A 16,728-nucleotide genomic window follows, 5' to 3' on the forward strand; every position below is an offset into this window, starting at 1 on the left:
CAGCGTGATGCCTGAGCAGAAACCCCCCTACAAGCAGCTTTAGAGCAACTTCGGGGACCAGGGTTAGGCCTGGAAGTATAGCCCAGTGTAAAGAGTGGCAGAACCTTAAGATCAGCAACCCAATGACGAGCAGCTGTTTCGGGAAAATATGACCCAAATCCCTTCGAGCAGTGAGACACCACTTCTGGGAACGAGTGTATTGATGTGAGATTGTTGTCAGGATATATTTTTAAAAAGTTGTAAATTTCCCATGGTTTACATTTTGGACATTTTGATATTTTCTTGTAATGATACCACTTCTATGGTATGATATTTAGAAGTATATCAGAGAAGATGTCATAGTAGATATATCAAAGAAATTTCTCATGTATCTAGATTTGAAAAGTTACATTGTCTTAATAAATTAAATGATTCTTTTGATGTGATATTCCTGATATTTGTGCTTTAAACCTGGCCTGGTTGTGCCATTTTCTCGTGCATATAAGATGCTGATGAGTTCAAGCTGTTATTGACACAACTTCAAAGGGTCCTTTAGCTGTACAAGACAACATTACACTGGTGATACAAGACAACTGATTTGGTTGTACCGTGGTAATCATCTCACAAGGACGGACAATGGAACAACCAACCTCTGCCAGCTGGTTATCTGATCTCACGAGACTGGTTGTACCCAATATCTACCTGAAAACTATTTAAGTACAACTTGAGTACTACTTGGGACCACAGTCATCTTAGAAGACTGGTGAATCCTCCCAAAGTCCTTTCTCTCATGCAGAACGTGCCACCAAAAAGACATCAATATATATATAAAAATCAATCAATCTGTCTACAGTGTAATTTTGGAAAGAAGCCCTCAAAGCCCTGTCTTTCACGGGAGAATGGTTACTGTAAGATTTATTCAGGAAGAAATGCATAATATTTTGGGTTTTCCGTGATTGTCCGGCCCAATTGGCAATATTGCCATTTGGGATGGTGAACAGAGCTAGGAGCAAATGCAACGCTTATGATTTATTTAAAGAAATAAAATGCCCGATTTAACAACCTGCAGAATCAGGGAATCGGGCGTTTCCAGTGATATACGACACACATGGGTTGTCCTCATGGAATCACATTTGAAACGCATTTTAATATAGATGTTACGTCCTGTTAATGGGGCACGTCATCATCGCGTACATTTGGGAAAAACTCACAAACGAGACCTAAACTGTGTCACATGATCTCAAAATGGCAGCTGACGATACAGACGAAAATTTACTGGATTCTCAATCAAAGATGTCAAAATCCAAGCTTCCAGAAGGAAAAACACAAGATACATTGTCACACCTGAAGCCAAGTGGTGATAGATTATAATATGTTGTTGAGACAATACATTTTGTGTTAAATAAAGGCATTTTAATGTCGATTTGGTAACATCGCATGAGTGTCGGAGTGTGATCAATATAGGCCTAGGCTAACATACTCATTAGGCCTAATACAATACGGGGTGTCTCAAAATCTGATCAGGATGTGCCTTCTCAAAATGGGTTGTATATGGCTAGGTTTGCAGTTGGATTCCACCAATTGCCTGTAGGAAGTACTCCCTTTTAGATTATATTGCTGCATTGGCTCATGTGAACATGTTAGTCAAGATAGGGTCAGTCCTGGATTTCCCTCCTCAGTCCTCCTCAATTGAGTTGTGGTCCCTCTCAGACCCTCAAGGAGATCACCCTGGAGTCCAAGTCTAAAGAAGGAGTTGATTGTCTCCAGATGATAGGACATATGCCCAAATGGTGCCGTCTAACCCACAGTCACATTAGAGACAGAGCCACCTCGTGTCTACACAAGATGGATCACCGTTTCTAAAGTCGGGATGTTCCCGATTGAATACACCACTCACAATGAAGGAGATTGTCCTTATGCATTTTGAGACAGTGTTGAATCACTAGAAAGCCCTCTCATTTAGAGGTAACTGTCCCAAGATGATGATTAGATAAAGACAGATGTCTCAAGGTTGTGTTTACATTTAGGGTGATAAGTCTGGAGGAGATTGTCCCCTTGTCTTTATTGTAATGATTTGTCAATGGATGCCGGCTTGGCTGTCCATTGGAAGGATGCCTGCTTGATAGAGACTGGCCTGACCTCAGCTCTATCAGCTATCGGAACTGGAGGAGCTGGTATTCAAGTAGCCTACCAATTCAAACTATCATTTGTTAGCCATCCCAATTAATATCTACAAAATATTCTTCTGCCAGGTTTTGGCTGTCGTCATGTCATTGTATTGATGAGCATGTTGGCTCAGGTCAACCAGTATGCATTGCGAGTGAACCTAAGTGTTGCCCTTGTTGCTATGGTAAACCAAACAGCCGTCAGATCTCCAAACAAGAATTCATCCCAAGAATGCTTGGTGAATTCAAGCAATCATACAGCTGGGTCAAATTCATCTGCCGATATTTCAAAGGTGAGTGAAGAATTATAGAAATCTAACACATGACATGATTGATGTCCAGTAAGGAAAGGCCTGAAGGAAAGATCTTACCCCACATCTTGGGTGTAGTAGGTTGTGAAAACAGGCTTGAATGATGAAAAAATATCTGTCAGAAATGATAAATTGAGATGCATTGAAACCTGGCCAGAGACAGAGTCGCATACTCCCCCATTTAAAAACGCACTATGAAATGCTTATGACACACACGCCTGCCAGTCCTGATGATGGTGGATTGTGATTGTGACTTGGTGAATGGTTCCATCAGGTTAGAGTGAACTGCAGAAGAACAAGGAACATGATGAGGTGGTTGTGACTTGGTGAATGGTTCCATCAGGTAAGAGTGAACTGCAGAAGAACAAGGAACATGATGAGGTGGTTGTGACTTGGTGAATGGTTCCATCAGGTAAGAGTGAACTGCAGAAGAACAAGGAACATGATGAGGTGGTTGTGACTTTGTCCCTGAACTGTCTCGAGCAACCTTTTAAGTATTTCCCAGAGGTGTGACAAAGTTATATGTCAGAACAGGCGAAATGAAGTTGGTTTGACGCCTCATAATTTCATATTCTATTCCAGGACGGCGAGTTCAGTTGGGACGCAGAGACACAGGGCATCATCCTGGGAGCATTCTTCTATGGTTATTGTGTCACTCAAATACTCGGTGGTTGGCTGGCCGATCGATTCGGTGCTAAACACGTAATAGGCTCAGGACTTCTCATCACTGCGGTGCTCACCTTATTAACTCCAACAGCAGCTAGAATAGATAAGAATCTGTTGATTGCTGTGAGAGTGGCAGAAGGCTGTGCTGAGGTAGGTGATGACAGTTTTTGGCTGAGTCATTTCTTCCCCTTGTTGTTTGTGTAAATGACCTCGACTCAGTTTTAGCATAAAGAGCCTCACTAGTCCGTGAAGAAATTAATGCTAAATGGAAATTAGAATGCGACTAATTGGGCAAGTGTGTGGTATTTTCCATTCATCGAACCAAACAAATTCAACAGTATTACATTTCAGGGCTTGGCCTACCCAGCAGTTTTTTCCATCCTTGGAAAATGGCTGCCACCTTTAGAAGTCTCCAAGTATGCTAGTTTTGTCTCGGCTGGAAGCAATTTAGGGAGTGTGATTGCGATGGCTGCATCTGGTGCTTTGTGTCAGTCAAACTTCCTTGGAGGCTGGCCGTCGGTATTTTATTTGTTTGGTGAGTTTTCTGGGGCTTATTTTGATCATCTTCGCCTTCAATTATGATATTGAGACAAGAGTTGTGCTGATTACTGAGGTCGATTTAAAAGGTATTAAAAGGTAAAGAACCAACTTTGGATCAAAGTGGTTTTCAGGTGGTTTAGCTTGTGTGTGGTACATCTTTTGGCTTGTTTCAGGTGGTTTAGCTTGTGTGTGGTACATCTTTTGGCTTGTTTCAGGTGGTTTAGCTTGTGTGTGGTACATCTTTTGGCTTGTTTCAGGTGGTTTAGCTTGTGTGTGGTACATCTTTTGGCTTGTTTCAGGTGGTTTAGCTTGTGTGTGGTACATCTTTTGGCTGTTTCTTGTATTCAGTGAACCCAACACCCATCCCAGGATCTCTATTGAAGAGAAGACCTTCATCAATACAGCTTTACTCAGGACAGGGAAGGAGGTAGGTTTTAATGTGGTATGGCAAATTTGTAATTCAATTGGAAAATTTCAAATTGTATGAATACGTACTTAATATACGTTACAACATTGCTCTCATATCGACAGATATACACACACTATAAATACCAAGTTTCAGTAGATTTGCATGCATGACAGCTGCAATATGGCAATAGATGTAACTGTGTTTCTATTTTCCTGAGCCACCAGTAATTAAGCACAGCATATGCCTTTAAGTTCTATTTCTTATACCATTTTCAGACGAGGCGCTCATTACCATGGAAGGCTGTCATCAGAAGCATGCCCGTGTGGGCACTGATCGTGGGAACTTCCTTCGCCTACTTCCAGTTTTATACCTTATTCACTAGTTTACCAACATATTTTGAAGAAATTCTTCTATTTGATATCAATGAGGTGAGATATGCTTACAGGGATGCGCAGGCCGTGCTTTAATTGCTCCGAGTCAGTCGTTTTTAAAGACTAAAGTAGCCCTTTCATATGTTATTGGTGTTGCATGATCTGAGCACAGAGTAATTCACTTGGCAGAAAAACACCTAAGTGATTCTTGTTATTGTTTTGTCATTTACCAGCTAGTGGATTCTCCTTTCAGAATGGCTACCTCTCAGCACTGCCCTCTGTTGTATCTGGGATTGTTTCACTCTTTGCTGGCTATACGGCAGATCTTCTCCGGGAGCACCATGTCTTATCCACGGTGGCAGTCAGAAGAATTTACTCAGCAATCGGTAAGTTTGATTGAATGGCATTCAGTAGTAATCAAGGTTGATCTTGTTAGTGGCTTTGTCCAGCCCAGAGACGTTAGAGTGGCTGCTGTGAGCCAGGCTATGAGCTTCCTCTTGATACTCCAGTGTCTATGACCCTAAGGAAAAAGGTGTCTCAATTTTACCATGGTAAACTGACAGCCCTTCACCATGGTGAATTGTGACGGTGAAATATTTCACCATGGTAAACTCTGATTTCACCATGGTGAATGCTAAATTCACCATGGTGAAATGAAATTATCATGGTGAAATGAATTCACCATGGTGAATTCAGATGTTACCATGATGAATCTGAGATCTTTTCGGTAAGGGATATAGAGTAATAGCTGTCAGTTTGAAGGATTTTCCAGCAAGACTCAACTAGATCAAGCTGCACTGGCCAGCCATATGAGGTAGTTGCCCTGGCATACACACCAGATACAATGTCCAGCTTACTCTACCATGACAATGGACGCAACTCGGGACTTGAACCTGAGACCTGCCATTTCTTAGGCCAATGCGGTCATCTGGTCATCACAGCTCTCTCTGTTAGGCTTCTCAATAGTTGTAATCTGCTTCTGTTGCAGGTATGCTTGTCCCAAGTGGTTTTCTCCTCGCAGTGGGTTACGCTGGCTGCTACTCTACTGCTGCTGTTGTCCTCATGACAGCATCATATGCATTCGGTGGCTTCACAAACGGAGGCAGAGAAGTGAATGTCTTGGATTTTGCTCCGTATTTTGCAGGTTAGTATTGCTTATTCCAAATCAGATGGGCGTCAATAGCTGATGTTGGTATCTTTGTCATCATGCTCCTACTTCTCCTCATTTTAGGCTCCATCTATGGTATTATGAACACAGTCTCCACCATCCCTGGGTTCATCGGGCCGTACTTGGTTGGTTATTTTACAGAGGAAAAGGTGAGTGTTCACAGAAGCAGTGGCTTTCCATTTCTCTCGTCTGTCTTGTTTGTAATTAGGAGCCTGATGTATTGTCACTTATCACAGCAATGGGATACAGAAGGCGAGGCCAGTCTGTGATAGAGCAAAACTAATGAATGTTCTGTCCCTTAAACGCTTCTCTTTTTCCTCTTCCAGCAAACCATCGGTCAGTGGATGAAAGTTTTCTACATTGAAGTAGCGATCACCGTAGTTGGATGTCTCTTCTATGTGATATTTGCCAGCGGTGAGCGACAAACCTGGGATATCGGACAAGACAAGATCAAAACAAGTGACGAGACACGTGGCTTGTTACAAAAAGATGATTTGGAGCCGATTGTGAATTCAGTCAATGCTTAGATGGCTCTTGTAAGTTCCTGATGTGTTCCAGATATCAGAATATCTGGCCAGCCTGGACTTGTCTATGAAGAGTACGGGATGTTTATTGATTCTGACCGGGTATTTAATTTGTGTTGTGATTATTAAGTGATATTCATACTGCATAACATTTCATGGGACCTTTTTTATAAGAGGAAAAAGATAGATGATATATACAATGTATTTTACATGCATGTAAGTAAGTCGGAGCAAAGACAATTGCAGTGTCTTCCTGTCCACCTCGTGTCTTCCTGTCTACCTCGTGTCTTCCTGTCTACCTCGTGTCTTCCTGTCCACCTCGTGTCTTCCTGTCCACCTCGTGTCTTCCTGTCTACCTCGTGTCTTCCTGTCCACCTCGTGTCTTCCTGTCTACCTCGTGTCTTCCTGTCCACCTCGTGTCTTCCTGTCTACCTCGTGTCTTCCTGTCTACTTCGTGTCCGCGACACCTTGCCATAGTTTTTATTGGCTCGCCGTAGGGGAGTCTATACAATACCGCAGTGTCCGTCGTCCGTCGTCGTCTGTCGTCGTCCGTCGTCGTCGTCGTATCCTGTTTAAAAAACAGTGGCACGTTTCTTAACCGCTAAGCCTATGAACTTGTAACTTTGTACACAGGACTCCCTTGGTCAGATGACCTGTGACACTAAATTTCGGTCCGATCTGATTCTTAATTTGGCCACCAGGGGGCCGAATGTAGATATCTAAAAAGTGTGATATCTCGCTTATTAATGACTTGTTTGGAATGAAATTTTTGTGGTAGGTACTCATAGCAAGGATACATCATATATCGTACAGGTTTTTAATTTGACCTACTTTTCAAGGTCACAGAGGTCAAATGGCGTAAATTGGCTGTTTCAGTGTAACTATGGCACGTTTCTTAACCACTAAAGCTATGAACTTGAAACTTAGTACATATAACCCCCTATATCACATAGCCTCTGGTGCTGAATTTCAGTTTGATCTGATCCTCGACTTTGCCACCAGGGGGCCAAAAGTGGAAATCTAAAAAGTGTGATATCTCGCTTATAAGTGACTTGTTTTCGATAAAGTTTTTGTGGTAGGTACTCTTAGGAAGAATACATCACATGTCTTACGAGTTTTCAATTTGACGTACTTTTCAAGGTCACAGAGGTCAGATGGTGTAAATTGGCCGTTAGAGTGTAAACTATGGCACGTTTCTTATCCACTAAAGCTATGAACTTGAAACTTGGTACATATAACCCCCTATATCACATAGCCTCTGGTGCTGAATTTCAGTTCGATCTGATTCTCAACTTTGCCACCAGGGGGCCAAAAGTGTGATATCTCGCTTATAAGTGACTTGTTTTCGATAACATTTTTATGGTAGGTACTCTTAGGAAGAATACATCACATGTCTTACGAGTTTTCAATTTGACCTACTTTTCAAGGTCACAGACGTCAGATGGCGTAAATTGGCCGTTAGAGTGTAAACTATGGCACGTTTCTTAACCAGTAAAGCTATGAACTTGAAACTTGGTGCATATAACCCCCTACATCAGATAACCTTTGATGCCGAATTTTGGCCTGATCTGATTCTTTATTCGGCCACCAGGGGGCCATAATGGAAAAAGGAAGAAGTGCAATATCTTGCTCATTTGAGTGAATTGTTTTCGATAAAATTTTTATGGCAGGGACTTCTAGCAAGGATACACCACATGTCCTACGATTTTTGGATTTGACCTCCTTTTCTAGGTCACAGAGGTCAAATGGCATAAATTGGCCATTAGAGTGTAACTATGGCACGTTTCTTAACTGCTGAAGCTATGAACTTGAAAGTTGGTACATGTAACCCCCTACATCAGATAATCTCTGACACCGAATTTTGGCCTGATCTGATTCTTGATTTGGCCACCAGGGGGTCAAAACTGAAAAAGTAGGACGTGCAATATCTCGCTTATTAATGACTTTTTTTCGATGAATTTTTTATTGCAGGGACTCATAGCAATCACACGATATTGATCTTGTTGATGTCATAGACAATTATTGGTTGGATCATAAACTTATATATACTGCCCTGTCTTATTACTTGACATCAATACACATCTAAAAAAAGTCTTCATGCCTGATTGTGTTCACCATATTCACCTCTAAATTAAGCATGATCCTGCCTACTAAAAGATGTATACGGTGAGCACAATGGCCCCTGGCCGTTTCATTGAAAACTTTATTCAATATCATACATATGTATTTTATATTTTGCATGACTGTGATGTTAATGATGAATTATAAGAATATTATATGCATTTATATATTCGTTGTTTTTGGTTCTTGGACATTCAGACCTACAGGCATGACCTACCCAAGGTATTCAGGCTACTCCATGTAGGCGACTTGAGATACAATGTGGGTTACTTGGGCCTGTCATCAAGAGCCTAGTGAAATAGATGTTCTGCCAGGCATATGGTCCTGTCCTAATGTTGATGAGACATTGGGTGATATGAATAAAGACTAGCAAATGCTTTTACTCCGGTTTTGTACAGGAAGGCCTAGTGTAAATGTACCTGGAGATTTAGATAAAAGCATTTGCTAGTCTTTATTCATATCACCCAATGTCACAGGCAGCCCTATTGGATAGAACTTTGTCACAACCAGTCTTTGCAAATAGACCATTCTCACAACCTATCTTAGCGAATGGACCATTGTCACAACCAGTCCTAGCTAAGGGGCCATAGTTGCAGCCAATCCTAGCTGTTGGATATTGTCACAGCCTTCTTGGCTGGCTATCTGAATACATATCTAACAAGTCATTCAGCTTCTCATTCAGATGTGTTGTCTTCTTCAAGCTCCATTGTCTCCGCCAAGCCAGGTTTTGTCAATCCTCACAAATGTTTATGGAAAGAGGACAATGTTACCATATCCAGAGACAATGAACTTTCCATGAGACATTGACCTACAGCCAACCATCAGGTCGAGTTTATCTTACAAATCTATCGAAAAACATATGAACAAGTGTAAATAAAAAATACATCTTTTATTCAAAAATCCCTCACTAAGTACATTTACACATAAATGACATTTACCAGTAAAATCATAGCTCTATTTGTTTTATACCCAAAGAGAGAAGACTAGAAAAATTCATGCACCAAACAAAATTATTACAAAATGCATTGATATTACTCTTCAGCACTATTTTACAACACAATCGGACAATCACCAAGGATAGTAACAAAATCTGTTAAGAGACAAAGCTAAGAACAGACGGACATTAGCCTCCTGTAGTCGGAACAACATTCAGTATTACAGTCAGACACAGAGCTGAAACAGAAGCTGGCAGTTAACATAACTGACTAGAGATGCTGACTTCTTCCACGATACAATACTTCCATCTCTGTTACAAGGGGATTGTCATTATACATTATCTGCTCCCCATGATTCCTCCTTCTTCTATACTTTTTGTATGAAAATAAGGATGCTTTCATAAGAGAGTTCGACCTACTGTTCCAAATACTCCACCTACACAGAATGCTTCAACCCATTCTGCCATCCTTTCCAAGCTCCTACTGACTATGGAAAAAATAACCACAGCAATTTCACTAACAACGTTGATCAAATCTCACAACAAACAAATGATAGACAAAATGAATATGGCACAGTATCATGATATCTATAAGATATGCAGGAGGGTCAGAACAGACTTATTATAGATTGTCCGATGCCTCACCATTCACAACAGTATCATCATTTCAGCAGAGCAATTTCAAAATTTCAAAATTAATACATGCTTTGAGTGCCAAAACTCTAATGGCCAGACTAAACAGGGTTGTTGGAGTTGTGTCATGATGATGACATCCAATGGCTGCCACACACACATGGACACCTAGCCAGCAAAAGTGATCATTTTCTGGAGCGGTTGTGTACAAAATGAATTTCTAAATGGATTAAGGCTGCGGTCCAGTATGTGAAGATTGATTTGGGGAGATGTAATGAAACTCCAAGAGATACTTTAGAAATGACAATGAGGTGAAAATATTCCTATACCAAAACTATAATAGCTATTTGCCCTAACTGAACTCATTGAAAATATTTGAAGCATTGTTCAATGGTAAATCCTCATACTCATCCCTCCCTGCTTCTCCTTTCTTGACAATCTGTAACTTGAGCGACGGAGGCTGGTTGTTCTTATGTAACTGTTTCTCTTTAGAGGGCGCTATCTCATCGTTGGGATTCTCGACGGCAATGCGTAATCCACAGCCCTTGTTGATGAGCTGTCTCTCATGTGCCGTGGCTAGCTGGGTCACCACGCGTCGTTCAACCTGTAGGAGGGGACAAAGTATAGAACAGAGCATCTGCCAACATCATTTTCAAAAACTCCTTAATGTCGAGTCTCAACAGCAATTCTTCTTGTTTAGTATTTGTTCTCTTGAATATCTTTGTAGCATTCATAAGCACTTACCTCATGTTTGATAGATCTAGCACCATAATGAACATTATAACCTTCAGCCAGTACATCAATGACCTGCCGGTCCCATACGAGCTCGATGCTATTGCGTTCCTTGGCCTGAAAGAGTAAGACAGGATATCATGAATGAATGAGGTAGTGTGACCATTTGTAAGGACTGTCACCTGTCTATAGAAGTCAAGCATGCAGGAGTCAGCCACTTGTCTAGGAATTTGCCACAAGCATCACTGTTGGCTTGCTTCCTTGTTTTACAAAGCATATTCAGTAGAGCATGTACAGCAGAAGTGGAAGCCTTGCCTGCCATTTCAATGATGATAGTATGAAATACAATGAGCAATGTTTGAAAGCACTTGAAATCATAGTCCCTGGCTGAGACTGATTTCAGTTGAGTCTCTGACTGGTTTATCAATCCAAAATTTGATAGAAGTTTTCTTGCTATGAATCATCGGGCAATGAATTTGAAGCCAGGTATGCCAACCAGGCCAATAACAAACTCACCCTCTTTGCCCAGAACTCCAACTCTTTGACGACAAGCTTCGATAATTCAGCTCTTGAAAACGGCAGAAAATACACAATTTCATTGATTCTTCCCAGGAACTCATCGCGACGGAAATGACGCTTCAGGATTGGACGGACTATCTCATCCTTGAACTTCCTTGAGATGGTGATCCTCTCGGCTATTTCGTTACCATCTGAAAGGCAGAATCGCTAACAGTCTTCCATATTTCAAAACAATGGCATGAGGTCACAGATCCGTGTTAAATACAGAAATCTGAAGTCAAAATGTCTTTGAATATTGTCATGTACTTTAAATGATATACATTACCAAATTTCCATCTTGGTGTCAACAGCCAAACAGCCATTCGTTGGTCAGAATGATAAGCTCTTTTTGTGTTGTATTTTCTTTGCATTACAGAAGAGCTGACTTTACCAGTACACTTTACAGCTTATTCAGTCTAGCTTACCAGATATCTCATTGGACCTCTCGACAGTGAGAAGTGTTGTCTCCTCTCTCAAGTCGAGGGCATGCTGAGCAATCTCCTCACTCGCAAGGTTAGACGTCATGATGAAGATGGCATCTTTACACTCGATGGTCTTGCCTTTCCCATCCGTAAGTCGACCCTAAAGAAAGAGTGAAGCTGTGGTCAATTATTAGGTTTTTACTCAGAAGGACAGCTGTCTGGCTATACACACACTCGGTTACAATTAGTCACATGCCCCACAAAAGGTTTTAAATCAATACACTCGCACATCACACACCGTGACTTTAGCCAGACCAACCTGACCAGGCCACTCACACATCAGACATCCCGGCTCTAGTGAGACCAACCTGACCAGGCCACTCACACATCAGACATCCCGGCTCTAGTGAGACCAACCTGACCAGGCCACTCACACATCAGACATCCCGGCTCTAGTGAGACCAACCTGACCAGGCCACTCACACATCAGACATCCCGGCTCTAGTGAGACCAACCTGACCAGGCCACTCACACATCAGACATCCCGGCTCTAGTGAGACCAACCTGACCAGGCCACTCACACATCAGACATCCCGGCTCTAGTGAGACCAACCTGACCAGGCCACTCACACATCAGACATCCCGGCTCTAGTGAGACCAACCTGACCAGGCCACTCACACATCAGACACCCCGGCTCTAGTGAGACCAACCTGACCAGGCCACTCACACATCAGACATCCCGGCTCTAGTGAGGCCAACCTGACAGGCCACTCGCACATCAGACACCCCAGCTCTAGTGAGACCAACCTGACCAGGCCACTCACACATCAGACACCCCGGCTTAGAGAGACCAACCTGACCAGGCCACTCGCACATCAGACATCCCGGCTCTAGTGAGACCAACCTGACCAGGCCACTCACACATCAGACACCCCGGCTCTAGTGAGACCAACCTAACCAGGCCACTCACACATCAGACATCCCGGCTCTAGTGAGACCAACCTGACCAGTGTCAGCTGTCCTCCCTTCTGAAGGTCGGCAAAACCAGGGCTGATCCAATAAAGTTGGCAATGCACTTTACCAGAATAAATTAGATTCTAACCTAGACTCACCTCATCAAATAACTGTAACATAGTAGTCAAGACGTCCGGATGTGCCTTGTCGACTTCATCAAAGAGAACCACCGCATTTGGACATGCCCTTAGCTTCTTGGTCAGCTGTCCACCCTCCTCGTGGCCCACGTAACCAGGAGGTGATCCGATGAACTTGGCCACTTCATGCTTCTCCTGATACTCGGACATGTCCAATCTAATGAAGCCCTTCTTTTCCTTTTCAGCCTTATGGAGGTATTTGGCAACCTGCTTGGCGAGCTCTGTTTTGCCTATGCCAGAGGAGCCGAGGAAGAGAAACACCAGTGGGTGGTCTTCATCATACCAACCATTCTCCTTTCTTCTGATTGCTGGAAGACAAATGTTTGAACCTTTAACATGAGGCAATTGTCTTAGCTTTAGCTTTATGATCCACAATAAAGGGATATCATTTTACTCCTCAATATCAATGCTGGGTTTATACCTAGAACCTCGTTGTAAGCAGTAGGCATTTGAGTCAACCACTGGTCATAGTTCCTAAGACGCAAAAACTTTCTTTCATCATCCCCTGATTTGAGCTGCTAGATCTACCGACTCACCTGATGCAACCGTGGCAATCGCAGCCTCTTGTCCAATAAGATGTTCCTTAATCCTCTGCTCCAGTGGGAATTTGCACCTCTCCTCAGCCTCTCTCTCCTGTTTTTGGGTGATGTACTTGGATTCATTCTCAACGAGGAGATTCTTAATGCGATCATCCTTGGCGTAAGATGCTGGTCGGTGCCCGTTGTAATTTTCAGCTGTCGGATCTGCCCCTGAAGAATAAGGGCTGTGTGTCAAACTCGGTCTCAGATGACTTGAGGTTTTTAGATTCTTCTATGGTGGTAAATGCTTGGTTGTGATAAAGATCAGTATGAATTGTCCCTTCTATTGTACAGCAAGTCTATGCTTTGACTGATTCATATTCAAAAGCACTAACACTCGTGACAGGGCTAAAAGTGAATTGATGCTACAGCTGCCACGGAAGTCGGTGCCCTCCAAAATGGCATTCGTGCCCTCTCATTTCCCAGTACCTAAGGCTAAAATGGCTCTGAAGTGGCCCTGAAACATCTTTAAATTCAAGGCCTGGATTGAGTAATCAGTTGAAACGTTGACTGAAGGCAATCTTTGCCTTACCATAGTCCAAGAGTAACTTGACAATCTCACAGTTATCAGCCAGGACGGCATAATGTAATGCAGTACACCCTTTGAAAGAGGCACGATTGCTGAGAAGATCACTGAACTCATCTTCTCTTGTGATCATCACTGAAATATGAAGTGTAGATTGTAACAGATAAGCAGGGGGAAGTCTTTCTTCACAATGTTTCGGACAGTCTGCACTGTGAACTGTGTCTGAATGATCCACAGTCACAAGAACATAAGTGTTATGTAACATATACAAGTGTTTACAAAGAAGGGATTAGTAATTGAAAAACAAACAGACACAGGTGAACCGGAGAGCAAAGTCAGCAAAAGCCAATTGGAGCTCATTTGAAGTTATTATCATCGATTACTTTTTAACAGAAACACATCTCCTTCTGAGGCATTTTAAGTCAGATCAACCATGGAAACACCAAACTGTCTTGGACATACCAAGCAATGCTGTTAGGGGTCGATGAAACTGAATCAGGGAATCAGTTACAGCATAATTTATGCTACACCGGAACAGTGTCCATTGTTCTTTTTGACCAGAGCTACTTTTAATTCCATTCAACTCATACTGTACCATTATAACTAAGTCCTGTCATCCTCTTACCTTGCAAAGAATTCAGCCTATTTTCTCTGGCGATTTGATAAACATTGCTGAAGTCATCACCAAGATTTGGGTCAGCACCATTTTCCAAAAGAACTTTTATACACCTAAAAATGAAATTGAGTAAAATCATCCTTTATTGGTAAAACTGTCACTAAATATATTGGACTCTTGAGTGAAAATGTAAACGTGGGCTTATCGCGTCTATCTAGGACCAGTCAAACTAACTGTAGCACCAGCCAATGTGCCCTACTGGTAACACTGCTGAAAGCCTTCAAATCAATCTCTGATAACTCAGACTTCTGTGCAGATAACTTACTCATAATTCCTATTGATGACAGCAACATGGAGGGCTGTCCAACCCAGCTGGTGTCTCTGATTCACATCCACACCAAGTTTTATTAACCTGCAAGTCGAATATAAAAAAATTGATAGAAAAGTATAACAAAAAGAATCTCCAAAATATAGCTAATAAAAGTAGCCAATGACCCAGAATTTGTTTGTTTTGTATGTAGATACCCGAGAAAGATGCTTGGTTTAGGTAAGGTTGGTTTAGCATTATGCTGAGATATTGTAAGCACACTTGTAGCAGATGTTCTGATGACGTGAGTTCATGTTCCAGTTCATTCACTTCAAAAGGCATGTCAATCGAAACTCCAGAATTATTGCAATACCAAACTTTCTATCCAAAGCTCCATAGTCCAAATTTAGTATGCATACTTTGAGTGACACATGGCTGCACAGTATGGGATCAGGCGGCACTGCGTACAGTTCCTTAAAGCATAGATACTTTTAAATAGACCTCCATGGCTGCACAGTGAGTGACAATTTCCTCACCTCTTGATATTGTCTGGATTATTGAACTTTGCGTCTCTCATCAAATGGTCATCTGTAAAAAAATAGTAAAATAAGATACGCCACACGCGTAGTACCAAATCTTTTTAGATCCGAGACGAGAGGAGTTCACTCACAATCAACCCAGGGATTGTTTTAGCAAAGGGACGTTTCGACTGGATAGCAAACTATAGTGCAGAGACACATCACTCATCAGGGGTCAGGCATGTCATGAATGTAAACTCACAGCCTCAAAATCAATCATTGAATCAACTTTGGTGTGTACTGTATGGCCCCTATGATCCTTACTGTTTGCATTTCCTGCAGCACAGAGTGCCACCGTTCCAATACCAGCAATTCCGACAGATATTCCAGCACCAACAAGCTTTGTGTGTCTGAATCTTATGCAACATCTTCTGCCATTTTGCAAAGCATTGATATAGCAATGGTTTTCCGACAGGCGCAAGCCAGCAATCCAATTAGGGAATGATCGTTGGTTTGTAGCAGAACCATTGATATTGTGGGTATAATGGTTATATTTTCTTAGTGGAAAACTTTTATTTTTACATGTTAAATTTGGTTTCGAGAATGGGGATCTTATCAATATCTTGCAAAACGATGATTTTGTGGAGCAAAATTTTGAAAAAGTTCCAAAAGCCGCCATTGTTCATAATGGTATAAACAAGGTCTCGTTAGGGAGTTTTTCCCAAATGTACGCGATGATGACGTGCCCCATTAACAGGACGTAACATTTATTTTAAAATGCGTTTCCAAAGTGAATGCATGAAGACAACCCATTTGTGTCGTATATCACTGGAAACGCCCGATTCCCTTGATTCTGCAGGATGTTAAATCGGGCATTTTATTTCTTTAAATAAATCATTAGCGTCGCATTTGCTCCTAGCTCTGTTCACCATCGGCAATAAATTGCCAATTGGGCCAGACAATCACGAAAAACCCCAAATATTATACATTTCTTCCTGAATAATTCTTACAGAGACCATTCTCCCATGAAAGACAGTTGCTTACGCTATACAAAAATCAAAAAAAATCGAGGGTCAACCATTGAACTTTTAGATATGTTGAATTTTGCACAAATCAGCGAAAAACGCACCAACTGGCACTGGACGGCATTTCAACACGGGGCCGACGCACATCCCAAGTTCAGTGTACACATACGTCGGCAACAACAGTATAAATGCGTAGTTTCTTGTTAGTCGCCTATTGAGTTGCGCTCTAGGTTTCAGAAACTCCAAAAAAACATGTCTTTGCCAAAACAACTGCTGAATCAACGCTGACATACTGTAAGGACCGAGAAATCAGTGATTTTAGGAACTACGGTTACTACTGAACAACTGAATGATATTGTCATTGTCATTCAAATAAAAGTAGTTTTCGTGAAAGAATATTATTTGGACTAGTTAGAAATATCACAGTTTCAACAAATTCTTTGAAAATTAGTCCATATTTGGACACTAGACCT

General features: G+C 41.8%; 2 protein-coding genes across 5 annotated transcripts; one reads left to right on the forward strand and one right to left on the reverse strand.

Annotated features, from left to right (window-relative positions):
* The first annotated feature begins 1,188 nt into the window (after window positions 1–1,188).
* Window positions 1,189–6,482, forward strand: LOC135493695 (sialin-like). 3 transcript variants are annotated; one of them, XM_064781219.1, is made up of 10 exons: window positions 1,189–1,336; window positions 2,232–2,437; window positions 3,038–3,271; window positions 3,473–3,656; window positions 3,793–4,088; window positions 4,346–4,498; window positions 4,695–4,827; window positions 5,430–5,585; window positions 5,673–5,758; window positions 5,936–6,482. In XM_064781219.1, exons 1-10 carry the CDS (start codon window positions 1,225–1,227, stop codon window positions 6,134–6,136), a joined length of 1,761 nt encoding a protein of 586 aa, XP_064637289.1. In that variant the 5' UTR covers window positions 1,189–1,224; the 3' UTR covers window positions 6,137–6,482. The 3 variants fall into 3 exon arrangements, with proteins under 3 accessions (XP_064637289.1, XP_064637290.1, XP_064637291.1); XM_064781220.1 differs by having other exon boundaries at window positions 3,961–4,088; XM_064781221.1 differs by having other exon boundaries at window positions 3,473–3,537; window positions 4,010–4,088.
* A 2,646-nt stretch (window positions 6,483–9,128) lies between these two features.
* Window positions 9,129–15,908, reverse strand: LOC135493256 (mitochondrial disaggregase-like). Of its 2 annotated transcripts, XM_064780396.1 has the most exons (11): window positions 15,555–15,908; window positions 15,249–15,300; window positions 14,731–14,817; window positions 14,415–14,518; window positions 13,796–13,924; window positions 13,222–13,434; window positions 12,647–12,993; window positions 11,537–11,693; window positions 11,070–11,263; window positions 10,566–10,670; window positions 9,129–10,425 (listed from the first exon to the last, which is right to left on the reverse strand). In XM_064780396.1, exons 2-11 carry the CDS (start codon window positions 15,287–15,289, stop codon window positions 10,174–10,176), a joined length of 1,629 nt encoding a protein of 542 aa, XP_064636466.1. In that variant the 5' UTR covers window positions 15,290–15,300; window positions 15,555–15,908; the 3' UTR covers window positions 9,129–10,173. The 2 variants fall into 2 exon arrangements, with proteins under 2 accessions (XP_064636466.1, XP_064636467.1); XM_064780397.1 differs by lacking the exons at window positions 15,249–15,300; window positions 15,555–15,908 and adding an exon at window positions 15,132–15,238.
* Window positions 15,909–16,728: the final 820 nt, after the last annotated feature.

The sequence above is a fragment of the Lineus longissimus genome, chromosome 9 (genome assembly GCF_910592395.1).
Source record: "Lineus longissimus chromosome 9, tnLinLong1.2, whole genome shotgun sequence".
In the NCBI taxonomy this organism is placed as follows: Eukaryota; Metazoa; Nemertea; class Pilidiophora; order Heteronemertea; family Lineidae; genus Lineus; species Lineus longissimus.

Bases quoted from the DNA above. Each gene is read 5' to 3' on its own strand.
- LOC135493256 (XM_064780396.1), bottom strand. From the start codon at position 15,289: ATGAGAGACGCAAAGTTCAATAATCCAGACAATATCAAGAG. The intron at 14,519-14,730 runs GTAAGTTATCTG...TTTCATTTTTAG, and splicing joins GTCATCAATAGGAATTATGA to GTGTATAAAAGTTCTTTTGG. The intron at 13,925-14,414 runs GTAAGAGGATGA...TTCATATTTCAG, and splicing joins TAGGCTGAATTCTTTGCAAG to TGATGATCACAAGAGAAGAT.
- LOC135493695 (XM_064781219.1), top strand. From the start codon at position 1,225: ATGGCAGCTGACGATACAGACGAAAATTTACTGGATTCTCAATCAAAG. The intron at 2,438-3,037 runs GTGAGTGAAGAA...ATTCTATTCCAG, and splicing joins CATCTGCCGATATTTCAAAG to GACGGCGAGTTCAGTTGGGA. The intron at 4,828-5,429 runs GTAAGTTTGATT...CTTCTGTTGCAG, and splicing joins AAGAATTTACTCAGCAATCG to GTATGCTTGTCCCAAGTGGT.